Below are 27,975 nucleotides of genomic sequence, written 5' to 3'. Positions count from 1 at the left end.
TTAATCCGCGTGAACTCGTATTTCAGCTCCCATCATCCCCGCCACCACAAACTACCAGAACAAATGTCATACCTACCTAACAGACCCATGGTCATGGGGTTGGGGTCATAATGCGGGTCTTGCATCTTGTGTTCTTGAGCCCTTTGATCCTACTAGCCAAAGGCCAGAAGCCTTTGTGCACATATACATATAGGTCAACACCCAAAAGATCCAAGGGGACCCTATAAAGAGTATGGCAGCAACCGCAAACCATGGGTGAGTCGCACGTGGGTCGCAAAAATAGAGAACAAGGAATACACCACCAATAACTACGAAAATGCAGAATAGAGAAGTGAGTATTGATACGCGTATATCTTTACCCTTTCCATCCCCCATCACGCCTTATTACTTCAATCCTCTAATATTAATCAACGTTATTTACTTGTTTGTGTTTGCCTATGTCGCTATGATCGAGATCTTCCTTTTCTACGTGTTCTTTTTTCTTACTTGCATGCCTTAATCCGACCTTCAAGGCCTTGTTAACCGTTGAAAGATTTCCTACCTTATATGTCCAAAAATTATAGGCCGACCTTTTCAATCTTTCACTCCCTTATTTAGATAAATTCACATATCATTAAGACTAGGTCATAAAATTCAAGTTTATCTAACAACTTTTGGTTTTGCGTACAAAATGTAAAATATATACATGTGTGTGTAACACTAAACAAGTTTCAAATGAATCAAATGTTCAATCACCATTTTAGATTAGTAAGAGCCACTATAAAACAAAGGAGTATTATTGTTGGTGAAAAAGTTGGCAATAGAAATCCATTGGTAAATGATGATGGTACATATGGTCGTGTGTAATCTCTAACCCCTCGATCAACGCCTCAAACTTGTCATTCAATTGTTGTCTTCAAAGCTTTTCGTCTTTTGTCTTAGTTATCTCTCCCTTCTAAGTTAACAAGTGGCGTAGCCAGTAGCGGACCCAGGATTTTATTTCAATGGGGTCCATTTTCGGGTCGGTCCTCGTTCGGGTCGAGTTAAAGTGAGGTTTGAACTAGATTTTTTAAAAAAATAAGAAAAATGAGCTTATCAAGGATTGAACCCATGACCTCTTGGTGGAAAAGAGGAAGATTTACCACTACACCAGCTTTCTTTTTATTTCTATGGTGTCCACCTAATTGTATTTATGGGGCCCATATACAATTTAATATACCGAATCTACTTTTTTTTAAAAAAGATTGGGGTCCGGGGACCCCGTTGGCACCAATGTGGGTCCGCCCCTGGGCGTAGCTCCACGGTGGGCGCCAACTTGTTGCTACAACAAATGTAAAACCAAGGATAGTGGTTAGACTGGCTAGGCAAAGGGGTTCAAGAGTCCCGATTAGCCTAACACAGGTCGCGGGGTCTCCCACGTATGCAACACGTAGGGTCGGATCACTCTACTATTGAATGCTTTGAGTTCAGGATTGAAAGAGATTCAACCCAGAACATATGCATGCAATGTGATAGTATTTTGGTGAGTGAAGAATAGAACAAGTAGAGTACAAGTTCTAGAGAGAGAGAGAGTCAGATTTCAGAATCTTTGGCTGAATGACCAAGTGTGGTCATTTATAGGGAAAGAGTGAGCCAAGGAAGGAAACCTTCGACTAGTGATCCGTTGATCTAGTGAGGGGTTGCCCTTTTTGGTAGGTTGAAGGCTTCGGACCTGCGGGCAAAAGAGTGCCACCTCCCACATGCTCTTTTGCGGTTGAGTGGGAGAAGTCACACGTGAAGTGTGATGTGACATGACACTGTTTCATGCTTTTTGTTGTTCACTACAGCTGGTCGTCTCCCGAACCCTTTTACCTTTCAACCCTTTAAGCTATGTTGCGCTTTCAGCCAGTTTGTTATTCTTGAGCTACCCATGTCATCAGCCCCCCAAGTAAGAGGTATTTGTGGTGTAAGCTCAAAGGCTTCTGACTTTTGCACAACATTTTTAATAGCTTAAAGGCTTCAACTTGAAAGGTTCCAAGCTTTGTATTTTAGGCGGCAAAACAGCTGGAATTTGAATTTGAAAGGACGGTTGATTTAACTGACGTGACAGTTTTTGAAGATGGCAGTTATTAGCCCAAAATGTAATTATGGTAACCGTTAGTCCTTATTTAATTACCAATTTATCAAGATAAACAACTTTACTCATTTTTCTCCAAATCCTTCGAGTTTCATCACACATTTTCTCCGTCCAGGTTAGTTTTTCTCCATCTTTTTCGTTTTTTCCTTCAATCATCGCTTATGGGTGCCAGAAAGGATCAGTCCACTAGTTACTCTCGCCTCACCCAAGAAGAGGTTGAGGCGTTTTGTGCTCAATGGGGGATCAATTTAAAGTTTAACCCGGTGGCTCCGGGTTTGGACAAGTCAATCGATCAATGTCTGGCCGGTTCTATTGCCTTGTACTGCCGTCATTTTGAATTTTCGAATCTTCGTCACCCTTTCTCTATTTTCGTTCTTAATGTGTTAGAGTATTATCGTATTTCCTTCGGTCAAATACACCCTCGGGGCCTTGCTAGGATTTTGCACTTTGAGAGTATATGCAGGGCTGCAGGGTATGACTCGTCTCTATTATCCTTTCGCCGTTTCTTTCGCTTGGCAAAGAATGGTGATTGGTTTACGTTTGAGAAGTCTCAAGTTGATACCTGTTTAATTTCATCCATGGTAACTACTCTCGGTTCATGGAAAGATCGTTTCTTTTGGGTTTCCGAGTCAATTATTCCATTCAAAATGATTTGGAGGCATCCAGATGCCGTTCTTAATGAACTTGAACCTTCCGATTCTGAGTTAGATAGTTGGTTTTTAAAGTCCATCAGTGCATGTCCCTCTAGGCTTCGCCCTTTTCCTGAACCTGTGTTGGTCTTGATGGGCATAAGCAAGTTGTGGGATAAACCGGATGTTGTGTTCACTGATGTTGCATCTGCTAAAGGTGAGGATGTTGGTTCGTGGTTCTGAGCATAGGTTTGAAGGGTCGGGTTATATTAGTGTTGCGAATGTTAAGGGGTTTGCGAAAGTTGCTGCTTCCAAGGCTTCCACCCGTCGCCCCACTCGTCGTAAGGGTGCTGGACGGCCTTCTAGTTCCGAAACAATTGATCTTGGTGATGATTTGGAGATTTATGAGGATTTGGAAGTTCCTACTGATGGGAAGAAAGGGGAGTTACCGCTGGTGGTGGCTAAGGACAACAAGGCGCTAGGCAAAAAGGTTGGGGGGGGGGGTTGAAGCCTTCAGGCAAGGCTATTGAGTGTGTTCTTCAAATGTTGACCCGGGGGAAATATATGTGCCTGATTGGAAGGTTACTGTTTCTGATAGTTTCAAATCCCCATCTATCTGTGAAGATGTTCTTACTCACTTTGCCCCTCCAGCTGTTCGTACTTCCTCCGCCTCCATGGATGATGATCAGATGATTGCTAAGATGATCATGGATGCTTGTAACCTCTGTGCCCTACTTCCTGAGGGCTTTTCCCGTTTCTGAAAGAGAATGCAAGAATATGAGGCCTTCTCGAAGAAGAAGAGAGAAGCCATGAAGGTTAGCATGGCTGCCTTAAAGAAAGAAAGTGAGGGGTTTGCTGAAAAAGAGAAGGCTTGGCAGATGAAGGTTCATGAGCTTACCCAGAGGCATGAAGTTGAGGTTGGTGAGTTGAAGAAACAGGTTGAAGCTTCCTCATCATCATTGTCAATTAGGGTTTACAATACTTCCCGGAGATTCATTTTGTATATCTTCCAGAGTTTAGTTTGAACAAAATTGCACCGGAATCGAATAGATACGAGGAAGCCTTCGCAGAGATTTCAGATGATGAAATTGAGACCACTGATATCGGTGATCATGTTAAAGGTTTGATTTTATGAAATTACACATCTTGTTTACGATTTTTCAATTGAATATATGATTTCTGTTGCTCTTTAGTCTTTGTTTAAAAATGTGTGCTTTTTGGTGTTTCTGTTTTATTATTTTGTGTTTGCAGAGTTTGGTTTTGTTGTTATGGGCATGACCAGAAGAAATTGATCCGGGACATGAGGAACTCGAATTGGTTTCTTGAAGAACCTAACAAGGATAGCGATGAAGACGATGAGAAACCAATAAGAGATTAAAATAATCCATGTCATTTAAAATAAGCCATGTCATTTGAGTCATTTAACAGGTGGCAGCCACGTCACCATTTTTATGTAACGACGTTTGGTTCATTTAACGGTGTAGTATTTTACAAAAAAAAAAAAAAAAAAAAAAAAAAAAAAAGTGGACAAGGTCGGATTATTATCAGCTAATAAGTAACTTGTGATTATTATTGGGCAAAATTAGATAGGTGGGATTATTTATTTCCAATTTGCCTTTTAACTTTGTATTTAAAACAACATCTTAGTTACAGAAAAACTCGTTAATTTGAAGAGTTGGTTTGAATGATTCGCTTAAAGTTTGATGAACTTCTTTTCGCTTTCAGCAATTCATTACTTAATATAAGAGTGATTTATGAAGTTTTGAATTATTTAATCAAACAAATAATGATTATCTATAATTAAGTAGGAGAGAAATTAGATATTTTTATTATATTGTAGAGATTGTATATAGTATATATTTTTACTTACTTTTTGGAATGAAATTGAAAGAGACTCAAAACTTGTATAAACTCTGTTTCTTGTTGCTCCTTCCGGACAAAGTTGTTGGCGATGTAGATTTATGTTTCTTCTTCAATGACTTTGGTAAATTGGAAGCATTAGCTTAGCTGTTGTGTTCATTAATTGCATTTGTTAGCACCGTTGGATTGCGTGATTGTTTGTGTAACAAATGCGTTATGTGAGGAGGTTTTTTTAAGTTTCACAATTGGATTTTTAGCACAAGACACATCATAACGATTTAAGATGTCTGAACCGTTGCTTTGAACCAAAATGAAGTGTTTTTTGTTGAACCCAATTGCTTTCTTTGTAAACATTGTTCATTCAAACGTGTCTAGAAATCCAGATCAAAATCCTGTAACTGAACTAAAACGCGATTATCCTCCTCCTCCTCATTCACAGTTATCCTGTAGGTCAGGACTCTAGCAGCAGTTTAAGTTAAGATTGACGAATTAGACGTGCTGCAAAGGCACCATCAAGAGAATTATTCTTGACAGGGCTAGAGAAATAGTAACCCTCTTGTGTCAAAAACTCAGCTGATATATATCTCTCTGCAGAATCTATGCTGTATTCCTGCTGATGCCTGAGAAGAAATGCAGCCACCCTCTCTTCATTTTCTTCAGGGTCAATTGAACACGTGCTGTATACTAGCACTCCACCAGCTTTTACCAACCTGCAAGCTCAAAACAATCCTAACTACATTTCAAAAACAAAAATTACAAGTTTTTGAACAATCAAATACATAAAAAGGTTGTCCGCCTCACTTGGAAGCTGCATCAAGAAGTTGATCTTGCAAATTTTTAAGTTGTTCCATATCTTCTGACTTCCTATTCCACCGCAAGTCTGCTCTCTGCAAGCTACTCCTAATTTATAAAACGTATTTATGCAGGTAGATAAAAATATTTTTTAGTAAGTTGACCTTAGAAAGAACACCAAGTCCAGAACATGGAGCGTCCAGCAACACTTTATCATAGGTCACACAATTATCCTCCTGAAATAAGGAAACAAGGTGAATTTCACACCCGAAACACTACACATTGTGAAAACATGTACCAGTCATTTTTCCAATCTTAAAGTTTCTAAAAATGGAAGAAAATGTAATGGTTGTTTTCCCGAAATTTATAAAAAAAAAAATAATATCAAAATATTAGTTTGCATTCCCATGATCAGTAGAGAGGAATGTTTAAAATTGCTCACAGGAAATGTACGAAGATCGGTATGCACAGTAGTGATGACATTATGAAGTTGCTGCAGTTTGGCTGTCTCTTTGAGGATCCTCAAGCGCCCTTTGTTTATGTCAATCGCAGTTACCATGCCTAGAGACATGTAACGATATTAAAACTATGTATTTCTTTGTTTTACAACTGAATAAGTCAAGTTACCTTGGCCATTCAAACAGGCTGCCATGAAAAGAGTCTTCCCTCCAGGAGCAGCACAACAGTCAAGTATGCTCTCTCCAGGTTGTGGGTCAACAACCGAAACCACCAAACCTGCATCCAGATTTATCATCATCATCATCATCATCATCATCATTATATTTATATATATGTCAACCATGAAAGTCATAGTCTCTATGTAGTTAATATCCTGATATATGCCGAGATAGCGGTACAAAATACTGGTCAGAATATCGGTACCGATAATATCAGTGATATTGTCCGATATTTGACCAATATTTGATCGATAAATCACTGATTTTCCCGATATCAGTACTATTCTTCTTATTTCTACCATTCGTTTTTCTTCTTATTGCTGCTATTAGCGTTTTAAGTCTTAATTGTTAGTTGTTACTGTTAAATGTTAGTGTTTTAAGTCTTAGTCAGTTCTTACTTGTTAGTGTTAAATTGCTATATATATAAATTTAGCATGATATTAAAATTACCGATATCCCACCGCGATATCCGATACTTTACCGCATTAACTACTTAGCACAGTCTTCAAATCTTGTAATGGGTTAACCATGGTGATCTAAAATTCTAGATTGTAATTAATATATTGAATGAAAATGATAACCTGCACTCTCATCTTGGACAGAACATAAGCCCTCTTTTAGTAGCCCACCTTGTATAACACTCTGTAAATATCATCATCCATTACATGCACAAAATCTCATTTCTACACAGCATTCATTGCACAACAACTGAGATAGATACCTGCATTCCCGTCTTGATACGAATAAAATCATCCAGGTGAGGAGACAGCTCATAGGGTACCTTCAACGTTTCAAGTCGTGACACAAGCTCTGATCGTGTAAAACCTTTTCCTCTATTAGCCCTAGCAATAGTTTGTAAGAAATGATGAGATGCTCATTTAAATTAAAAAAGAATGATAATAAGTCTCAAGTGAAACCTCAAACTAAAACTAGGATCACTGTTATTCCACATCATCAGCTGGATAGCTTTTTCATGTCCAAGGTACTTAATCCAGCGCCTCACCATCCACTACACAAAAATCTAAAGTTTTTAGCAGCAATATATTTGAAGAAATCAAGCAGCCATTTACCTGTAATAGATTTGGGTTGTTTTACTTCTAACCGATCCAACGTCTTAAGTAAGTTAAAAGATTTAACTAAAAGTACAACAAATCAAGTGTATTAAAAGGCCCTGATATTATTGAAATGGTATGGTCACTTTAATAGTGACCAGAATTGTATTTTAAGCGTTTACAACCTCTGAAATTTTACAAAATAAAATGGATCATCATTTTTTAAAATATTTGGATAAGCTTTTTATATGTTAACTATTTATGGAAATTAAACAAAACAATAAATAAACTGTTGGGTGGGTCTTACAACTGGATGAGAATGAAGAATAGCAAGAGCACGTGCTTGTGCACGATCATCACCCTCCACCCGAGGTGAAGGAAGAGAGTTAGTTTCCTGCAAAATTTACACATTCACGTTACAACTTACCTAATATTAAATGTCCTTGTATTAATTCAGATAACATGATTTAAGTGATGATATAAGAGAAGGGTGGGTTAAACAACCTTAAGCAAAATGAGGTTCCTAAGAATCCCATTGACCATGTTACCAGCACCCGGCCTAAGGGAAACTTTTGCAAGCTGCACATTCTGCAGTTACACACAGTTCGGTGAAATGCAATAAACAAACAAACACGGTATATCCCAACAATAAAAAAAAAAATTATTACCTCGTCTACAACAGCATAGGAAGGGACATCCAGCTTTACAATCTCGTAGCATCCAATCCGAAGAATCTGCAGACAAGAAGTGGAGTTAGTTGAGTTTGCATGTAAAGATGTTGAAGATTTAAATGTACCTGTAATAGGAGAGGTTCCATACGACTAAATGTGTTTGGGTCATGGCACAAGGACAAAATCAAATAGTCAAGGTATTTTCTCCAACGGATTGTACCCCCGACAATGTCAGTTACCTACACTCCAAACAGGTCACACAGAAGATAGCATAAATTACATGAGATTATAATATATATATATATATTTTTTCAACCTCTCAAACTGCTTAATCTTTCAAATACCAATCTGAGATCTCGATCATCCAAATCTCGAGTGCAGAAGCCGAGCGTTCTTTCAACATACCCCATCTCGTTATCACCTGAGCCCTTCCCTTTTTCATTTAAGAGGTCGGCAAAGGCACCACCAAACTCTATACGCATTAATCTCACTGCGGACACTATAATTATAAAGAAAGCTTTAACTCAACCATATGACTCACTCATTCCATGATTTATGATGACTAGAGGTGGGAAGTACCAGCTCTATGAGGTGAAATATCCAGATTCACCTTGTGGGCTTTGCGTTGTTGTTGTTGTTGTTGTTGTTGAACAGAACCTAGTAGTATGTCACAGAGAGAGAGAGAGAGAGTGTGTGAGTAAAAGATAATCAACCCTTCCCTTCCCTTGATGGGAAATGGAAATCAATCAGGATAACCTTTTCTTCTGTAAGTAACGCTTGATTCCCCCAACTTGGATGGCTTACTCCAACAATCTTTCTTCTTCTCTGCCAAACAACAGAGGTGGATTGAAGCCAACTGAAGAACAACCATTCTAATTCTATGCTTCAATTGTGAGCTCACAACAGATACATACTTTCTAGGAATTCAGATACACGCTCGCTCAATCTATCAATTCATTTTGCAGCTTTAAATTTATTTATTTATTTATTTATTATTATTATTATTATTATTATTATTATTATTATTATTTCACTATATACTATTTAAAATTAAAATATCCAGACCATACAGCACTGCTTTTCCTGCGATACGTATGCGAACATCTCAATCGTGCATCTAAGCTTTCAATTGACTGCGGTGGCAGAATAGTAACTAACTCGGCATAATTACACATATTAAGTATGCATGTTATAATGCATAATTACGCATGGGTTGGATTAAACCCTAATCGTGCACGTTATAATGCATAATTACGCATGTTGTAAAAAAATCAAACCCCGCATGTCACCAAACATTAAAATTACGCATGTTAAACTCAAAATTATGCATAGGTTGTTCCAAACCCTAATTACGTATGTTATACACATAATCACGCACGTTATAAAAAAATAGGGTAAATTACATTTTTTCGTCCTTTATGTTTGTATCAAATTGCAACAGATGACCTTTAACTTCAATAATTACTGTTACAGTCCTTTATTTGGAAAACTCATTACACCTACGTCTTTGGCTCTAAACATGTTAAAATTTTAAGTTAAGTTTATTCACTTAAGGGTATTCTGGTCAATTCATTCTTTTAATTAAATGTTTAATAAATAAAATTAAAATAATTGCATATATACATCATCTTTCCCATTTCCCAATTCCCAATTCCCTAACCCTAGAACCTTAACCACCACCACATCCTGCCACCACCACCACATCCTGTCGCCACCACTTTACAAAATAAATCACAATCTACAACCCAGCTGCCATGTCGGATCCTAACCACCACATCTAGTTTATGTGTTTTTATGATTTTTATGGTGTTCTAGCATTATAACTAGTTTTATATCTCTAAAACAATGCTTATAGTCTATTTTTGGTGTTTTGGGTAGTGTCCGGTTATTCGTTCGGTTACCGGTTCGTTAAAGTGCTAAATAGCGCAGTTTTGTAAGATATGAAGTACCTTTTGTGACAGTTTTCATTTCCGACACTTTACAAGTTATTCTGGACATTCAAACCTTAATTATGCATGTTATTTTGATGTTAAATTGCTGTTTTTGCTGAATTTCTGCAGAATTCTACATTTAGAGTGCGTTTCGGGTACTTTTTAGTGTCAGTTTTAGCTTCCGAAAAGTGTTTGTATTAACCTTTGTTCACCTACTTAGTTTTCAATGTATATTTTATATTGGACCTACTTCTAAGTCCCAAATCTATTGTCTGATTGTTTTCTGCAGACATGCTGACGCAGCTTGTCTAACCGGTGAGCTTGCTAATCAATTCGACGCAACGCTTAAAGTATAGTATAATGTGACAGTTAATATATGAAACACGCATGAATTTAATTGCATATCGAATAAGCACATAATGTTGACGTGTAAACACATAAATGCAGGAAATAAATATTAAATAAAATAGTATGGAAATTACCGGTTTTGGGCCAGTTGTCACATTCTCTTGGGCAATCTGATACAAACTAGGGGTGAGCAAAAGGTAAAACCCGACCCTACCCGACCATTACCCGACCCGACCGGAGAACCGATCAAACATAAAATACAGAACCGATTCACTACCCTAAATATAGGGTCGGTTCCGGTCCATAGGTCAAAGTCGGGTTTCACTATGAAAAGAACCGAGAACCGACCCGACCCGACCCTATTTTATATGAAAAATTGGAACCGATCTAAATACCTAGGTACTTAGGTTCGGGTCGGGTTGGGTATTTTTCGGTTCGGTTCTCGGTTATTTTCGGTCCGGACCTAAACTTGCTCACCCCTAATACAAACTCTTAAACAGTTAAGGACCAAGCTGGAAATGAAGCTAGATCCTTTCAAAAACCTTTTTACAAACCTTCTGAATTCAAACTTAACTGGATTTGAAGTGCATCGAGCTCACAAACTGAGTAAATAGCTGTGGATTCAAGATGTAACCAATTCCAGTTGAGTAGGTGGTCAGTTCAAACAAAACCGAACTGATTTACTGAGAAACAGCCACATCCGTCCGAATGGCAGGCGCATCCGTCCGAAGGGGACATCCCCATTCTTACGAATGCAACTGTTCATCTAGTTCCGACGATTTTCAAGTGTTGAATGATTGTCCAGATTGCTATTTTCCATATAGTTAATTATGGAACATCAGTGTGTGTTCTATGGGAACTTGGGTTTCCAATCTAAAACCACCGTCTCACTTAAACTCGTAAACGAACACCCAAACAACTTCCTAGACCTAGAACAAGTGAACCCGTCCAGCCTCCGACACTTAGGATTACCTTTCATGTCGTGTTGGCACACCTGGGTTGTACATTGTTCGATTGTTTGGTAAACTTTACATTATGTATTTCCTTCTCTGTAATCATGACCAACCGGTCAGTTAACTAAGTTAACTGATATGTGCTTTTGTCACACCCCAACCGATGGCGGAATCATCGGCACTGAGCGAATGTCACGACCCCCGACCCCACCCTTGACGAAATCGGGAGCCGCGAGCAGCCCGTGGTACCGGTGGTTACTTTTGAAAAACATTGCAGCGGAAATTTCATCAGGACCGTGAGTTAGGAAAAATATCAGAGTTTAGAAAACACCGGATTTTATTTAAATAGATGGAATAAATTCATGTTTTACAAAGGTAGCTTTTAATATGGGATAAACCCAAAAACAATATTTCTTAAGTTGATTTAATTAATAAAATAAGCCACTTCTTGAAGTTCTTTAGTGCCGGATCCAATCCTTACTCCAATCTACTGTAATTACCTGAAACGCGTTTTAAAAAGGTTTTGTCAGCGGGAAATACTGAGTGAGTTCATTCAGGTTTTATACAAAAACAGATTCGTTATAATATACAGTATTAAGAGCGATTACAATGTTTCTATATCAACCATATACCCACAGTATTTGTCACTCGACTACCCATTGGCTATCTCGTTGTCCAAATGGTGTCTGTGACTATGGTCAGATCACCCATTGGCTAACTCGTTGTCCAATGGTGACGGGAAATAAGTAATGTATACAAAACCCCACATACCGGCTGTAACTTGGTAATTACAAAGACTTAATCCCTGTAATTATAACTTTGAAAATAATTTGGAGTTTTGTAAAACAGTTGATAAAAAGAGAATGACACACATTATAAGTATGCAGTATTGAATTAACAAGCTTCATGATTCAGATTCTTCTGAGAATTAGCATCTACTTTGATTGTAAGTGTAAGGGGTAGTGTTTAGTCCACTGATAAGTCTGATAACCTAATTTAAGCGATAATGCACACGAAACTAGGTAATTAACTAATACAGCATTTACGATAAACTCACGAGATGAAACCCTCACAACGAATGACAAAGTGCGATACTTAAACATCCAGCGGATTCGCAACGAATGACAGAGTATAGCCCGAGTTCGGGCGACACTCAAACATCCTGTCGGAATCACGACGAATGACAAAGTATAAGCCCAATTTGAGCAGCACTTAAACATCCATTGGATAGTTCCAATCGATCGGAAATTGAATCGTAATAGCGATCGAGTTAATACCCTGTATCGTAGCAGTATCTCACTATATTAAAAGTAAAGTTCGAATTTTGAGCAGCCAAACTTCGTTTTTATGAAATGATTTCGACACCAGAGGAATGCTCGTAGCCTATCCTATTTATAGGTGAAAATTGGGTTTCACGCGGCCCGCGTAAACCTTTGCTCGACCCTTACGCGGCCCGCGTGGCCGCCTAATCTACGCGTAGGGTTGCTGGTTCATCAGTAGGTTTGCCAGGTGAATGTCACGTGTCCCTTAAGCTTATCCGGAGATTTGCCTTGCTGTCGCGGCCCACGTAAGCCTCGGCTTATCTTTACGCGGCCCGCCTGAAGACCAGAATTCTTGATTTCTTCATTTTTTATATGGATTGGGGTTTCAGGGGTCCAGGTTTTTACTTATGGATCGATTTGGGACATTTTTTAATATAATTATATCATAAAGAAAAAAGAATAAAATAGTGAGAAAAGAGAATGGACCCACTTTGTAACTTTAGGGTTCAACTAGAAAGACTCCTGGTATAAATTTTGGGTATAACATTTGAGCTATTTAAAAATATATAATGTACTCGTGTTAAGTATAGTACCCCTAATTCAACCTTGTCCCGAAGTCCCAAGACAGAACCCCAACAAACTTAGTCGGGCAAAGCCCTGACATGTGTTATGGGGCTCAGATCAATCGGAAAGGCTAGCGGTGATCGGGAGTTAAAATACTTAGAACGAGGCAGAGCCTTATTATTATTATGAGGTAAATAAAAATAAATAAATATATATATATATATATATATATATATATATATATAGAGAGAGAGAGAGAGAGAAAGAGAGAGAGAGAGTGTGAGATCGAAAGGAAGAAAGAAATAATCTCAACATTTGTTGGAACTTGTTGGAATGTCTATATATACCATGCAATGTAATGTAACTTAGGGATTACGAAAATTTGGGACACGTAAGATTTCTTCATAATATGGAACACGTAGCCATTTAGAATTCATTGGTTTTATTATTTTATTTTGATTCCTATCTTGACACCTACACCAAATTTCACAATCTCAATTGTTAGTTTTATTATTATATTATTTATATTTTTACACGTAAACGTATATGATTTAAATATTAAGTTTTAATTATTTTATTATTATAATTAATTCACCTGCTTTACTTATTTGGCTCGTATAACTTCTAAAATATGACGTTTTATAAGACAATGAATATGTCATTAGAATGAGAATATTTTTGTTTATATTTTGAACCAAGTTTCATTAAAAACGGAGTAGGTTCAAATACAATGTATTTTATAATTTAATTATTATACGGTCACTAGTTTCGTCTAGGTACTTTATATTTCTAACAGTCGACTTACCCGTAATATACCTGTCTAATAATATAAGTTTTTATATACTTTTATTTTTATTAGACAGGTCACCCATACATAGGCCAATTAATTGGTATAATATTTCAACCAACTATATAAAATAGTGTTTAAAACTATTTGGGTTGAATATTTATATTAAAAATAAACTAGTTACTAGTTATTAGTGGTTAATAAATTTAACCAAACTTATAATTCTTATATAAAAATAGGAATGTTACAGCGAAACAGATTGTCCAGAAGTTTCCATAACAATTATCATTACTATTCAATTTAAAATAACATGTCCCATACAATGTCTCAAACAGTAAACAAATTATTAAAGACCAAATGTAGGCAATTAATTCTGTTCCGACAACTCAGATTTAAATATAGCAATTGTTTATCTGCTTCTAGAGACCCTTGATTCAATTACTACAGACAACTATTTATTGGACTCTAGAGCTTTATTCTAGCCTCGCTTTCCTAGCAGATAAGCATCCTAAACACCTGTCACATACATTAAAATAAAAGTCAATACACATAGTGTAAAGGCGAGTATACAAGTTTGATAATAGCATATAGAGTTCGAAATAGTTTACGCATAACCAGCACGTACACAGAGGAAAATAATTGCCCGAGGCAGTTCGTGATACATGATCACCACTGTAATCCATGCAAATAATTGTCCTTAACAACCCCCGCATGAGCGGGTGCTGAGTCCAAACTATAGTACTATCGTCGTTAAGGCAGGTAGACAGCATTCCATGTGTAAACACAACAAACAAGCATTCATTAAGTCACGTATAACATGCGGTAACAGTTAGCGTTTAAAAGTATTGCGTAGTGTGTTCGATGTGTTTTCGTATAAGTAACGTATGTAACACCCAAAAGTGCATAAAGCAAAAAGGGATCGAGTATACTCACAGCGGTTGATAGATTGAAGGGAGCGCTTGAGAGTAAGGTTAGCCTGAACAGTTCGATAGTATAACGATAAGCAATGCGTAAAACGGAAACAAGTGTCGATGGATCGGACAGCTGGTCGACCGGACGGTAGTCCGATCGGACGGCTGACCGTTCGGTTGACAGTCCGTTCGGACAGTTGTCCGGTCGGACGGGAGTCCGATCGGGTGGCTGTTCGAGTGGATTGTTTCTTCCTTTGAGTAGGATGTGTTTGTGTATGATGGTTGTCTTTTGAAGTTTTCGTTGTAGCATTTGAAAACCTTAAAGTATCTTCGCCTTTCAGGTCGGTCGATCGAACGATCGTTCGATCGGTCGGCAACCCGGTCGGCTGGTACTTCAGTGAAGAACATGTCCTCAGCAAGAGGTCACTCGATCGGACAGTAGTTCGATCGGGTGGCATTTCCGTGCATCGAACATGTTGAAAAATCGATTAAGTATTTAAAGTCAAGTATCTCATGATCCGAAGAGTAATCCGATCGGATGGCAGTCCGATCGGACAGCAGTTCGTTCAATACTCAATCTTCAAGATAGGTTGGTTAAGTGTGGGACCCGTGTGCTAGCCTATCGGCTGGCCAGTCGTTCGGCTGTCTGTCCGTTTGGCTGGCTGTCCGTTCGGACAGCAGTCCGATCGAACAGTGCCTTGTCCTGGTCGGCCTGTTCGTCTAACACTTGGTTTTTTTTATTGTTTGTTGTTTTATCGAGGTATTTTGATAATGAGTCAAGCAACAGAAGTCGCATCATTACTTAGTTCCCCTAATCGGACATGAATCACCCAAATCTGATTAGTGAACGATTCGGGACGGTGTTTCATGTTTAACCCGAAATCGGTTCGTTGTGCGATATCTACATACAATCGTCCTTGCTTCGTATTCGATTTGCAAGTTCGATTCGTTGTGCAATTGAGTTCGATTGCGTTTCGATTGCGACTCGATTGATTACTGATGTGCTAAAAGTGGGTTAATTAAAACAACTAAAATTACCCTAAACTAGACTCTCTAAGCTTTAAATTTATAAAACTAAGACTCTCTAAACCCTAAACCACACAACCGGCAAGTGTACCGATCGATGCAGTATAGCCTAAGGAAGTCCGAGTATCGAACCCAAGAGACTCTACTAAATTACGCTAATGACTCTATCTAGACTTAGACTGACACGACTTACTAATTATTTATTTGATTGGGGGGTTTCTAAAAATCCTAAAAATATAATTAAAATTATACTAACTAGACGAACTAGACGCGAATTAGGATGAAGACTTAACTCAGAGGCGATGAAGACTACCTAGGCTAGACGCAGGTTAAACTCAGAATGGATTTCTATTCGATAGTTTTGTGGTGTGGAACCGGGATCTTTAGATACTAAACCTATTAAGACACCACTAAGCCCCTCAAACACTCTCAAGACGATTCTTGTGGCACTACCTAGGCTGTTACGCTTACCGGTTTTCTAGATTTCCTCACAGTCCTCTAGTTTCTTGAAAGTGCCTATATAAGACGCTCTACCTCACAGCGCGAACGTCTAAAGCAACTACGGGTTTTAATCTTGGTTTAATAGACAATGGAATGTTAAGGACTTATAACCAAACCGAGACCTATTAATAACCTCGAGCCTCACAGCGACAAGTTTAGCAGAACACTTGATTTTATTAAATTACCGAATATTACTTCTAAGGTTACTTACTCGATTTTCACCCTAAAGGATTAATGATCTATTACGTGATAAAGACCGTCACCTAAATCAAGAACCCTAGCACAACCCTATTATGTGATAAAGACCATCACCAAGGATTATACGAAGCAATAAACAGTGATAAAATAATCGTCAAGCACACATACGCACCAAGTTAAATTCCCATAACTTTTACAACGCAAGAAAAATCCACAACCACGCCAAAAATCAAATAAAAATCCAAACTTTATTTAACTATTGTCATTACCTAGGTAGTTAAAGAAGTCTAGCCGATAATCATAATCTTAAAAACGATCAAACAAGATTTCAAACAAGAATTCATTGAAGTAAATACAAGAAACTCGAAAATAAAAGAAATCGTAACATAGAACCCGTAAATTCCTTGATCTCTGAGCTTTCCACTTGACCCCAATGATTCCCGAACTTGATTTCTTGCAAAACTGATGTTCTTCGTGCGTCTGATCTTGTCTTCGAATCCCCTCTGATGTCGACTCCGTGCGTCCCAAGTTCGTCCCGTTCCCCCTCTCTCTCGAATAATAGCCGCTTTATATAATTTTATGTCAACCAAAATTGTTTCAAGCTGGGCCTTGGCAGCGAATCACATAAAAAGTTGAAGTGGGCTTGCATAGACTAAAAGGTAGTCACCAAATATTATACATAGTCAACGAATCATGGATCTGCTTCTTTTTTCTCATGAGTTGAGAATTAATTTCAACTTTAAACCACTTGACAAGATTAGTCCTCCATCTTTGGTTGGCTATTTTTAAATAGCTTATCTCTAATTGCAGTTCGGCCCTCCAAGTCTCACTATTATTCCTTTTTTTTTTCTTTATGCACCAAGAAAAATACGGCAATTTTACTTCGGTCACTGGCACCCCATTCTACCCAACTGGTTGGTCATTTCCATATTACTCGTTTTCGCTCCATTTGCACCAAGACCTGACAAAACACAAAATAATTTAAAATAACACTTAAACTAAATAAAAACAAATAAAAATATACAAAAAAATACACTTTACACGGGACAAATATGTGTATTTTACCTCACATCAAATATCCCCACACTTAACCTTTTTTCGTCCCCGAAAAAGAATTATGCAAACGGAATCATAGTCAAGATAATCGTCCGGGACAAAGCTTATGTTACTTTATTAATACCGAAACTCGTGTTAGCCGCGATTGCAAGTATTTTGATCCTCTTAAACCCAAACCCGGTTCCAAGCCCTCATCATGCAATTTAGTTCAAGTATGGGTCAATCCACCTAGGGTCTCACACTAGAAATTGCAAGCTCATCTACTCCCACCTCAAACTTATAGGACAAAAGGAACGATCACTGGACCAATTCCCAACCGCCTTATATCAAAGCCAAGAGAGTTCACAATCAGATTTTTTTTCTTTTTCTCTTTTTTTTTGTTTCGTGAGTCTAGACGGTGCTTTCCCGACACAAGAGGCAATCCGGCTGAAGAGTCGCTATCCCCAACCACAGACTACTTAGTTTCGGTACTTTTTATTATTTTTTACTTTTTATTTTTATTATTATTATTTTTTTTGCACGGTCGATTTCACACACCCTAGAGGCAATCCGGCTGTAGAGTCACTATCCCCAACCCAGACTACATAGGAATGGCTACTTTCATTTAGTTTCTAGCTCACTTTTTATTCTATTTTTTTTTCAAAACCACAAACTCTAACGGCTCTAACTTATAACGGTGCCCCTTATGTTATTTTTGGCGGTTTCAACTTCCCACTTTTCCTAGATGAGAACCCATTAGTAGACCAACAATTTGGTAATTTTAAGATCAAAGGAACCCAGAACCGAATCGAGCCTACCCGCACATCCCAAACTAGACACAAGCTCAATTATATTAATCTCATATTATTATTATTTGAACCCGAACAAAAACTCGACTTTTCTATCATTTTCCGTTTTTATTTTTGCAAACTTCTTATTTCAAAAGACATTTTCTGATTTTTTCAATTTTTTTTTGAATTTTTGAAATTTTTTAATTTTTTTGTATTTTTCGACTTTTTAAGACTCTACTAACTAGACACTAAACGATAGTTTTATGACTCAAGACTCTACTAACTAGACACTAAACGATAGTTAACCATCCCCACACTTATACTCTACATTGCCCTCAATGTAGGATGGAAACCGACTCAAAAGACTAAAATAAATAAGAAATAAAAAGACTAAGGGCATAAATGGAAAGGACTTAGCTGGTTTTATAACGCGTATGCTCCAAAACTCTTGTCCAATCCAGCTCGATCGTATAGCATTTCGGTCGCGATCGGCTTTGACTCTAACTGATATGCTCAGTAAATGCCTGATATCTGCTAAGCAGCTCCAAAATCACCCGAATGGAGATTGAGTACGGGTGGTACATATCAAACCTGCATAAACAAAAACAAGCAAAAACCAAAGCAGTACCGACTAAAAAAAAACGACTCAAAAACTACTAAGACTCAATATCAAAAACTACGACTCTATACAAACTCTACAAAACCTCCCCACACTTGAACTTAATCAGGAGGCTTTTCCTTGACTTGAACCTGGTCTAACCCATTTAATTCCACCCGTTTCTCAAAAATAGTTAAAAATTTACTGGTGGAATAATAAAATATTTTGAAAATTCTTAACGGGTCAGACCACCAAAATTTATACTTACCTGGAAGGAACCAAATGCGCGACATGTAAAGCGAATATTGATCGTGCGCCAACGGCTCCTTCTTGTACCAGCCTTCAATCCTCTTCCGTTTCCCATCTTTTCTCTTTCTTTTCTTTGCCTTCTCCCGTGGTTTCGATTTTTTAGTCGCATTCGTTATCAGTACCACGGGCCAACTATGGTGTTCTTCCTTTTCCACCACCACTTCTTTTTTATTGATGTCCGTCATTGGGTTTACTGCAAGTAAAGCTTCTAAGTATGCAAGGTCACCCTCCGGATCAAACGTGCCTACTTCTTTATCTACAGGCAAACCCTCTAACTCATCCGCAGATTCTCTCTCCCAAAACAGCTCATCTCACTTTCCTCATCCTCTTCATCTGACAAATCCCATATCGGTTCGGTGGGATAAGACTCATCATCAGAGACATCTAGGTCAATAAGATTACCTGTCATTAAGAGAGTAGAAAGAGCAGAACAAGGTAGAGAGAATAAAAGAAAACTAACTAAAAAAATTACACAACTATACAACTAGCACGGATTTTTCAATTAAGTCTAATCAAAGCTAATAAACGCAATCGCCAAGAGTCCCCGGCAATGGCGCCAAAAACTTGATGTGCTAAAAGTGGGTTAATTAAAACAACTAAAATTACCCTAAACTAGACTCTCTAAGCTTTAAATTTATAAAACTAAGACTCTCTAAACCCTAAACCACACAACCGGCAAGTGTACCGATCGATGCAGTATAGCCTAAGGAAGTCCGAGTATCGAACCCAAGAGACTCTACTAAATTACGCTAATGACTCTATCTAGACTTAGACTGACACGACTTACTAATTGTTTATTTGATTGGGGAGTTTCTAAAAATCCTAAAAATATAATTAAAATTATACTAACTAGACGAACTAGACGCGAATTAGGATGAAGACTTAACTCAGAGGCGATGAAGACTACCTAGGCTAGACGCAGGTTAAACTCAGAATGGATTTCTATTCGATAGTTTTGTGGTGTGGAACCGGGATCTTTAGATAATAAACCTATTAAGACACCACTAAGCCCCTCAAACACTCTCAAGGCGATTCTTGTGGCACTACCTAGGCTGTTACGCTTACCGGTTTTCTAGATTTCCTCACAGTCCTCTAGTTTCTTGAAAGTGCCTATATAAGACGCTCTACCTCACAGCACGAACGTCTAAAGCAACTACGGGTTTTAATCTTAGTTTAATAGACAATGGAATGTTAAGGACTTATAACCAAACCGAGACCTATTAATAACCTCGAGCCTCACAGCGACAAGTTTAGCAGAACACTTGATTTTATTAAATTACCGAATATTACTTCTAAGGTTACTTACTCGATTTTCACCCTAAAGGATTAATGATCTATTACGTGATAAAGACCGTCACCTAAATCAAGAACCCTAACACAACCCTATTATGTGATAAAGACCGTCACCAAGGATTATACGAAGCAATAAACAGTGATAAAATAATCGTCAAGCACACATACGCACCAAGTTAAATTCCCATAGCTTTTACAATGCAAGAAAAATCCAAAACCACGCCAAAAATCAAATAAAAATCCAAACTTTATTTAACTATTGTCATTACCTAGGTAGTTAAAGAAGTCTAGCCGATAATCATAATCTTAAAAACGATCAAACAAGATTTCAAACAAGAATTCATTGAAGTAAATACAAGAAACTCGAAAATAAAAGAAATTGTAAGGTAGAACCCGTAAATTCCTTGATCTCTAAGCTTCCCACTTGACCCTAATGATTCCCGAACTTGATTTCTTGCAAAACTGATGTTCTTTGTGCGTCTGATCTTGTCTTCGAATCCCCTCTGATGTCGACTCCGTGCGTCCCAAGTTCGTCCCGTTCCCCTCTCTCTCGAATAATAGCCGCCTTACATAATTTTATGTCAACCAAAATTGTTTCAAGCTGGGCCTTGGCAGCGAATCACATAAAAAGTTGAAGTGGGCTTGCATAGACTAAAAGGTAGTCACCAAATATTATACATAGTCAACGAATCATGGATCTGCTTCTTTTTTCTCATGAGTTGAGAATTAATTTCAACTTTAAACCACTTGACAAGATTAGTCCTCCATCTTTGGTTGGCTATTTTTAAATAGCTTATCTCTAATTGCAGTTCGGCCCTCCAAGTCTCACTATTATTCCTTTTTTTCTTTATGCACCAAGAAAAATACGGCAATTTTACTTCGGTCACTGGCACCCCATTCTACCCAACTGGTTGGTCATTTCCATATTACTCGTTTTCGCTCTATTTGTACCAGGACCTAACAAAACACAAAATAATTCAAAATAACACTTAAACTAAATAAAAACAAATAAAAATATACAAAAAAAAAAAATACACTTTACATGGGACAAATATGTGTATTTTACCTCACATCAATTACCACATATAACATAAATAAACACGCACAAGTAACACATAAGACACACACACACGTAATACAAACACCAAAATGCGAAACTCGAGTTTGCGAGCGCGATGTTGATTAGATTAGTTCGATTTGCGTTTAATTAACTTTATTGCATACTTTCTATTATTCACAGTCGTAAAGCGGTTCGTAGTGATAAACAAGTCGATTACTTCGATTGTAATTAATTACTCCACATAATACAACTAACGTAAAATCATAAAATAGATTAACTACAGTCAAAAAAGTCAAAACAGGGATTGAGCAAGGAGAGACAGATTGCAAGTTAGCGATCTTTTCCTCCTTTGACTTCAATCTTGACTTTGACTTTGACTTTCAAAACACTGGGGTGTTACAGCTTTGGTGATCAGTAACGAGGTTAAAACCTCCATACATAACTTCTATGAAACTTGTGAACATACTTGACTGATAATATATTAATAGCATAACTAATAGACTAAAACGGAATCACGAACATAACTGTTTAATAGTTAAAATGTTCAAAAACGAGAATCTTTTGACCAACAGTCCCATACGTACGAATGGCAAATCCGTCCCAGACACACTCGTACGAACTGTTCGTATTTCCATTCTCATCATTCTGGTTTTGTGTTCCTTATAAATGATCCTGTCGAGCAAGCTTGGACCCGTAAAACCATAGAACAATCAGTGTCGGGACAAGTGCACGAACCGACTACGCTTTCTGTTTATCTTTACTTAATTACTTTCATATTATACTAAGTATTTAAATGTTGTAACTTAATCCTCCAACTCCGACTCACACCTTCGTTTGCCCTGTAGGGTAACCTCGGTGTTCCTTTACTAATTCCATCATCCCTTTGCTCGCGGGGTAGAATAACCTCGGTGTTCCTGTACTACGTCCACCTACTCCTGCCAAAACTATTGCTCACAGGAATTCTAACGAAGAATTAGCAAAACTGTGAGTATACTCGAACACCCTTTTTTTCATTTTTTACACTTTGGGTGCAATATGTTATCTTATAAACTTACACTTAGACTTTTATAGAAAATGCACGAACAATCCAATACATGCATGCATACGTTATACTTGATACTTTGATCTGGGTTTGTACGTTTTGTGTTGAACTTGTCATTAACTTCGTACGAGCCTACCCTTAACATGTATAGCGCTGTAGGAGTAACGCACCACCTGTGAACGTTGGGTCATGTTAAGATCTTTTCTTACGTTAAACTTTGGGTTGACTAGTTTGTTCACATGCCAGTTTATTGTTTATCTTGAATAACTAGTTTGCCATGTGGATTCGTTTAAACTTAGTTACTTATGCTATGTATCAAAAACTTGTATACTCGCCAATGCCTTGTGTGTTGATCTATATTTTATAACATATTGCAGGATGATGCTGATGATAAAACGGGCGTAGTGACGAGGCCTTAGATACACATCTAGAAACCATAGATTATAATTGTTGTATCAATTTTGTACTACGCTATGTTGTACCTTGTTTTGCTGTATTGAATTATGTTGTACTTGAATCTCTTGTATTGTAATCCGGCTTTTGAAATGAAATGAAATCAGATTATGTTAATTCTATTGCACTTTTAGTGTTGTGTGCAATGAGCAATCTTTTTCGTCTCACTCCGATGTTTCCGCCATCGGTTGGGGTGTGACATTAACGAAAACCCGAACGCTTTTACATTTATGCTTAAGATATCTTAAGTTAATGTTTTGTATGTCTTTTTAGGCTTGACGGATGATGCAATGCATGTTTGGATGATACATTGTGCGTTAAAATCGAAGGCGTTCTGTTAACTGAAATTGTTTCGTTTAACGTGTTTGCTACATGTTAAGGCCACCAAATCCCTATGTTATAGTCTAAGGATCATGTTTACGTAATTCCGTACCCTCAGAATCGTTTACGGCACATACGGTCGTGTTTAAATCGTCAATGTGTTGTCAACCGGAATTCTTCCGTTTAACTTGTTTTCTGCATTCTAGGGCACCAATATTACTGTGTTAATTACCAAGGTTCGTATGTTAGCTATAACATGTCCTCGGATTCGTCCACGACACAATGAATGTTGTTTTGTTAGTCGTGTAAGCCATGCGTATCGATTAGGGTATACCTGGTTTTTTCACAGATGTCATATGAAGAGTTCTAATTCACCATTGATTGGTTTTGCCGGGTTTTACCTCGTGTCACGTGGTGATTGGACCACTTTTTTTTTGTTAGCCAGGTTTTATTGTGCATGTTAAAGAATTATTGCAGGGAATTAAATACAAAAATATTGTTAGTCTACTAGTAGCTCATATCTTTCCCTCCCGGGTTTGAGCCCTGTTAACCCCACCAATTTTCCCCTTTTTTATTGCTTTTCTTTTTCATTTTTATTTTGTTTAGTGTTATCTTATGCTGGTACAGGTTCTGATTGTATGTTTTCTGGATATTGCTGATGAAATACAAATACCCCACTTTTTCTAGTTCCTGGTGATGCAAGGAAAGGAGTTGAAGATTGAAAATTAAGAATACGTTTCAAATTGTGATGCATTACATTTCATATTTATTTATTACCTAACAACAATTACAAGTGAAAGTTGCACAATTCTGGTGAAGGTACAAAAGGAAACATGCTTTCACCAAAAAGATCATATAGTTTGGGAAGCAAGTGTCCAGCATTCGTCTCCTTTTTCCATGCTCGGGACACAGCCACCGAAGACATTTGACCGAACCTATCCCTTCTCCCACCACCTGGCATGTTGTCATTCGGTAAAAACCTTGGTAACCCAGTATCCGAGCCCCCACGCGTTATTGAAAACCCACTGCTGCCTCCTTGCATCTCTACCTTAACCAAATGCGACCCCTCAGGTGTTGCTACTTTTTTAAGTGGCTGATCCATCATGCCCGTCGCCTTCCGTTTGTCTTTGATAAACACAAAAATAAATGAGCAAAAACTTCACAATCATAGGTTTCATAATATCACAAAAGAAGCCATACTTGGGTTTGCTATCCCGAGTTTCCCATTTCTCTTCCAAGTGCTATTATGTAGAGGTGGAGATAATAAATTGGGAATCATCTTAAGTTGATGGTAAATGCATAAACCGGCTGCACACTGCAAATAGTATTACCTTACCACCAATATAAGCAGAAACATAAACCAAAACTGCAGTAAAACAAAAGTTACCGTTAAGGCCCCATGCACTCGCCATGCCTCATGTCTCCTGCTCTCATTTTTTTGCTTCTCTAGTTGCATTTCTGGTTCTATATATTGTAGATACGGGTCAAGATTCGGTAGCAAAAGCATACGAACCTATGACAAAGAGAAAAATCAGAATTAAATGAGCTGAAACCGATAGTGTGCAGTATGGTATATACTGTGACCCCCATACAGTAGTAGAAAGGGAAAACAAAAAAGGATACCACTTGCGGTCCGATGGCAGTCATCCCTTTTATAGCACCATAATTCTGGGGAAATGCTTTTGCTGGATCCAAAAAAGAATGAAGAAGAGTCCTAGTCACACGTAATTGGAGATTATGATAGCCATACCCAAACCTATACCATCAGTTTACGCACACCTGTCAGATATTTAGGTAGCGTTCGTTTCATGGAATGGAATGGAATGGAATTAGAAAGTTTTTCTTTGTAAAATTGATCTTGGTTGGGGGAGGGAGGAATTTGAAATCCCATGAATTTCTTTAATCAATGAAATTTGTGACTATTTCAACATTCCATTCCATTCCTTCATTAGAGTGAAGGATTTCTAAGGAATGTTGAAATAGTCACAAATTTCATTGATTAGAGAAATTCATGGGATTTCAAATTCCTCCCTTCCCCAACCAAGATCAATTTTACAAAGAAAAACTTCCTAATTCCATTCCATTCCATTCCATGAAACGAACGCTACCTTATAAAATACACATATGCTTTTGAATGGAATTGTATAATACATAAAAAGTATGCATACCTTCTGAATATTAAAGCCACCAGATTAGCTGTAAAGTTTCTAAGTTCCCAGTGGTTATCAGTTAACTTATTCCCCAAGCTTTTTGCAACGAGGCATGTCATGACAGACGGCATCAGTTGGTGCAGCTGAAAACAAGAAGCAATTAGATACTGCAAGCAAAGCCTTTCAACACACGACCTCAACTATACTTACATATGGTTCAATGTGCAGGTATGGATTCTGTAGAAGACTCCTCACAAGGCGCATTAAAGCAAAAAGAAGTTGGAAGTTGTTTAAATTACGAGTCACCTGAAATCATCATCAGTTATGAGCCATCGTGGTTAAGACCTTGCTTTAAAGACGGATAGATGCACAATAAAACGATGTAAAAATTGCAAAACAAGTACCTCTTCAGCAACAAAATATATGAAATAAGGAACCAAAGGATGGAGCCCTGCATCAGTCGCCAAGCTCAAGAGCGCTTTGTTGAAAATAACTGAGTTTGATCGACTTACGGTGAGGTCCGTTATCTTTTCAAAGTAAAGCTGCACCATAACCAAAAAGCTGCAAGTTACAACACAGGGCGGGATCATGTGTTGATGACAACAACAACAACAATACCTGAAGCTCTATCGAGAGCACATGTTTGACAGGAGTTTTAATGTCGTCTTCCTTGCAATCAGGTTTCCTATTGTCATACGGGGCTACGAGCACTGCACACAAAGTGACAACGGACTTCAATAGTTAATTCATAGAAAGAATATGATAAGGTTCGGGATAGGACACCTTCAAGTGGAGCATTTTCAGGAATAGCAGGTTGTACCCCTTCAATAGCCAGCCAGTGATTGACGACTGTGGTATCTAGAGGGGCTTTTGGAAGAGGGGCTTCAATCACCTGAGATTGTTAAGCAAAACATATGAATCAATCTTGAATTTCTTTTAAAAAAGAAAACAACACATGAGTACCTACCTCTCTAAATTCAAGATCCTTGTCCTCAACATAGAACAAATCCCTACTCCTGGTGGCTCTTTTGAATCGCAAAGAATTCCCAGATGCAGCAACATATATGGGCTGCTGAGACAAGGTAAAAGATGAGACTAGGTAGATGCACAGCCGTTGAAGCTGCAAGTAAAATTGTAATCATTACCTAGAGTTTTCAACACCTACCTCCATTTTTCTTAATTCGAGAGCACTATCAACATCATCTGAAATCATAGCAGTCCGCTTTGCATGATGCATACATTTTATAGCCTCCTGCAACCAAGCAAATTCAAAACTAGCACGCACTGATTATCAATCAATGAATAATTTAGAAAAAGGTAAAACCTGCATGATCTCGCGAACTCGGTATTCGATATCGGCGGCGAGAGAAGGCAAGACATCGGGGGATAAATTGGTCACGCCGATGCTTTGTGCGATGACTTCAATGCTTTCTTTCTCTACCACGCTCATCTTCCTTCCTTCCTTCCTTCAATTCCCCTGCAGCAGATCCTTTCTTTCTCCAACAAAATCTGCCTCTCGCTTTTGGGGAAATTCAATTTGGGTATATTTCGATTTGGGGATCCGACCAGAGCACAGGAACGGCCCACCCGTCGGTCTCTTTATGCACTTTTAAAAATACTACTATTTAGCACTCGAGGTTTACGACCGAACCTTTAAATAAAAAAATTTACATAAAAACGTTAAATTATGCACTCGCGTTAGAACGTGCTAATTCATAAAAGATAGAGCGAAACATAAAACATAGAAAAAACTAAGTCGACTTAGTACCCACGCGTTGCGACGTTAAAATTATAAGGCCCAAAGTTTGAAAGTAGAAAAGTACTGAGATTAAAAATGGAAAAGAATTTATGATAAGTTTGTAAAGCTTGAAAAGCATGAGGTTAAAAGTAAAGAAACGTAAAACCAAAATGAATAGTAAATGTGTGAGGGGTAGAAAATTTGATAAATTATAGATAGTTAATTAATAGATAATTGTAGATAGGTAACTAGACTCAAACATGCTACGATTCCCTCGCGCAATGTGAAGGCTATTCTGTCACACCCCCAAAATACCACATGCGGAATCACCGCGAGGCATGTGACATACCAGGATCCAAGCCACCAATCACGTTGAACTTATAAATATAATTAAAGAAAACTTTCATTCATTAACGTAAAGTGTTACAAACATTACATATCATTCCTTGAATACAGCGGAAGCATAACTCATTTGTTAAGTGTTTCGTAAACTATGTATACATAAACCAGTAAGTTTGTATTGAGATTTCCATGTATCTCGTCCCATGACCACTCCAGCCTCCAAGACAGCAAGTTCCAACAATATGCACCGAAGGGCCTGCAAGGCATGTAACAACGAGTCAACAACAAAGTTGAGCAAGTTCACAGTTGGTTGTCCATTTTAAAGTTGTTCCAAAAACCACGAGTTCAATCAAAAACCATGAGTTATCCAATTCATTGTTTCCCAAACCATAACCAGTGGGGGCTACCCCGTGTAACCACTAGACTCGTTACCATATCGACAACTGACTGGAGTATGTTGTGCCCTACGTCAATGTCTATCATCATTGACTAAGTGCCTAGATCCATTAGTCCACTCCCGTCCTCTGCAGCACGGTGTGAGGCTTGTAAAACCTAATAGCGCTATTTAACTAATGACCCGCTCGCC

At 37.9% G+C, this 27,975-nt stretch overlaps 2 protein-coding genes and 1 long non-coding RNA gene across 6 annotated transcripts; all 3 read right to left on the bottom strand.

Moving 5' to 3' along the window:
* Positions 1-4,857: 4,857 nt before the first annotated feature.
* LOC110912679 (probable ribosomal RNA small subunit methyltransferase B) lies at positions 4,858-8,732 on the bottom strand. 3 transcript variants are annotated; one of them, XM_022157459.2, is made up of 15 exons: positions 8,533-8,732; positions 8,356-8,433; positions 8,121-8,275; positions 7,902-8,015; positions 7,774-7,839; positions 7,610-7,693; positions 7,413-7,499; positions 6,971-7,062; positions 6,775-6,895; positions 6,635-6,695; positions 6,004-6,111; positions 5,819-5,937; positions 5,541-5,612; positions 5,386-5,471; positions 4,858-5,313 (listed from the first exon to the last, which is right to left on the bottom strand). In XM_022157459.2, the coding sequence occupies exons 1-15, from the start codon at positions 8,645-8,647 to the stop codon at positions 5,247-5,249; spliced, it is 1,425 nt and encodes a 474-aa protein (XP_022013151.1). In that variant the 5' UTR covers positions 8,648-8,732; the 3' UTR covers positions 4,858-5,246. The 3 variants fall into 3 exon arrangements, with proteins under 3 accessions (XP_022013151.1, XP_022013150.1, XP_035830476.1); XM_022157458.2 differs by having other exon boundaries at positions 4,858-5,294; XM_035974583.1 differs by having other exon boundaries at positions 4,858-5,294; positions 6,775-6,886.
* A 7,750-nt stretch (positions 8,733-16,482) lies between these two features.
* Positions 16,483-21,217, bottom strand: LOC118479795. The gene is made up of 2 exons (XR_004860850.1): positions 20,677-21,217; positions 16,483-19,374 (listed from the first exon to the last, which is right to left on the bottom strand). It is a non-coding gene; the product is annotated as an uncharacterized LOC118479795 (long non-coding RNA).
* Positions 21,218-23,856: 2,639 nt separating this feature from the next.
* LOC110912680 (transcription initiation factor TFIID subunit 6) lies at positions 23,857-26,936 on the bottom strand. Of its 2 annotated transcripts, none has more exons than XM_022157461.2 (12): positions 26,634-26,936; positions 26,475-26,561; positions 26,277-26,378; positions 26,093-26,201; positions 25,928-26,019; positions 25,714-25,851; positions 25,520-25,615; positions 25,328-25,452; positions 24,783-24,915; positions 24,547-24,672; positions 24,360-24,474; positions 23,857-24,284 (listed from the first exon to the last, which is right to left on the bottom strand). In XM_022157461.2, exons 1-12 carry the CDS (start codon positions 26,757-26,759, stop codon positions 23,947-23,949), a joined length of 1,587 nt encoding a protein of 528 aa, XP_022013153.1. In that variant the 5' UTR covers positions 26,760-26,936; the 3' UTR covers positions 23,857-23,946. The 2 variants fall into 2 exon arrangements, with proteins under 2 accessions (XP_022013153.1, XP_022013152.1); XM_022157460.2 differs by having other exon boundaries at positions 26,277-26,381; positions 26,634-26,917.
* Between the last annotated feature and the right edge of the window lie 1,039 nt (positions 26,937-27,975).

Source organism: Helianthus annuus, chromosome 6 (assembly GCF_002127325.2).
Source record: "Helianthus annuus cultivar XRQ/B chromosome 6, HanXRQr2.0-SUNRISE, whole genome shotgun sequence".
NCBI lineage: Eukaryota > Viridiplantae > Streptophyta > Magnoliopsida > Asterales > Asteraceae > Helianthus > Helianthus annuus.
Note: the sequence above shows the minus strand (reverse complement) of the source record. Positions and strands in the feature narration are given on the sequence as shown.

What these genes read in the sequence shown, in the direction of transcription:
- LOC110912680 (XM_022157460.2), bottom strand. Translation starts at nt 26,759, where the DNA reads ATGAGCGTGGTAGAGAAAGAAAGCATTGAAGTCATCGCACAAAGCATC. An exon ending in TGCTCTCGATAGAGCTTCAG is followed by an intron (nt 25,852 to 25,927) that starts GTATTGTTGTTG and finishes GTTATGGTGCAG; the next exon opens with CTTTACTTTGAAAAGATAAC. An exon ending in ACCTGCACATTGAACCATAT is followed by an intron (nt 25,453 to 25,519) that starts GTAAGTATAGTT and finishes TCTTGTTTTCAG; the next exon opens with CTGCACCAACTGATGCCGTC.
- LOC110912679 (XM_022157458.2), bottom strand. Translation starts at nt 8,647, where the DNA reads ATGGTTGTTCTTCAGTTGGCTTCAATCCACCTCTGTTGTTTGGCAGAG. An exon ending in TGGAACCTCTCCTATTACAG is followed by an intron (nt 7,840 to 7,901) that starts GTACATTTAAAT and finishes TCTTGTCTGCAG; the next exon opens with ATTCTTCGGATTGGATGCTA. An exon ending in GGAACCTCATTTTGCTTAAG is followed by an intron (nt 7,500 to 7,609) that starts GTTGTTTAACCC and finishes TAAATTTTGCAG; the next exon opens with GAAACTAACTCTCTTCCTTC.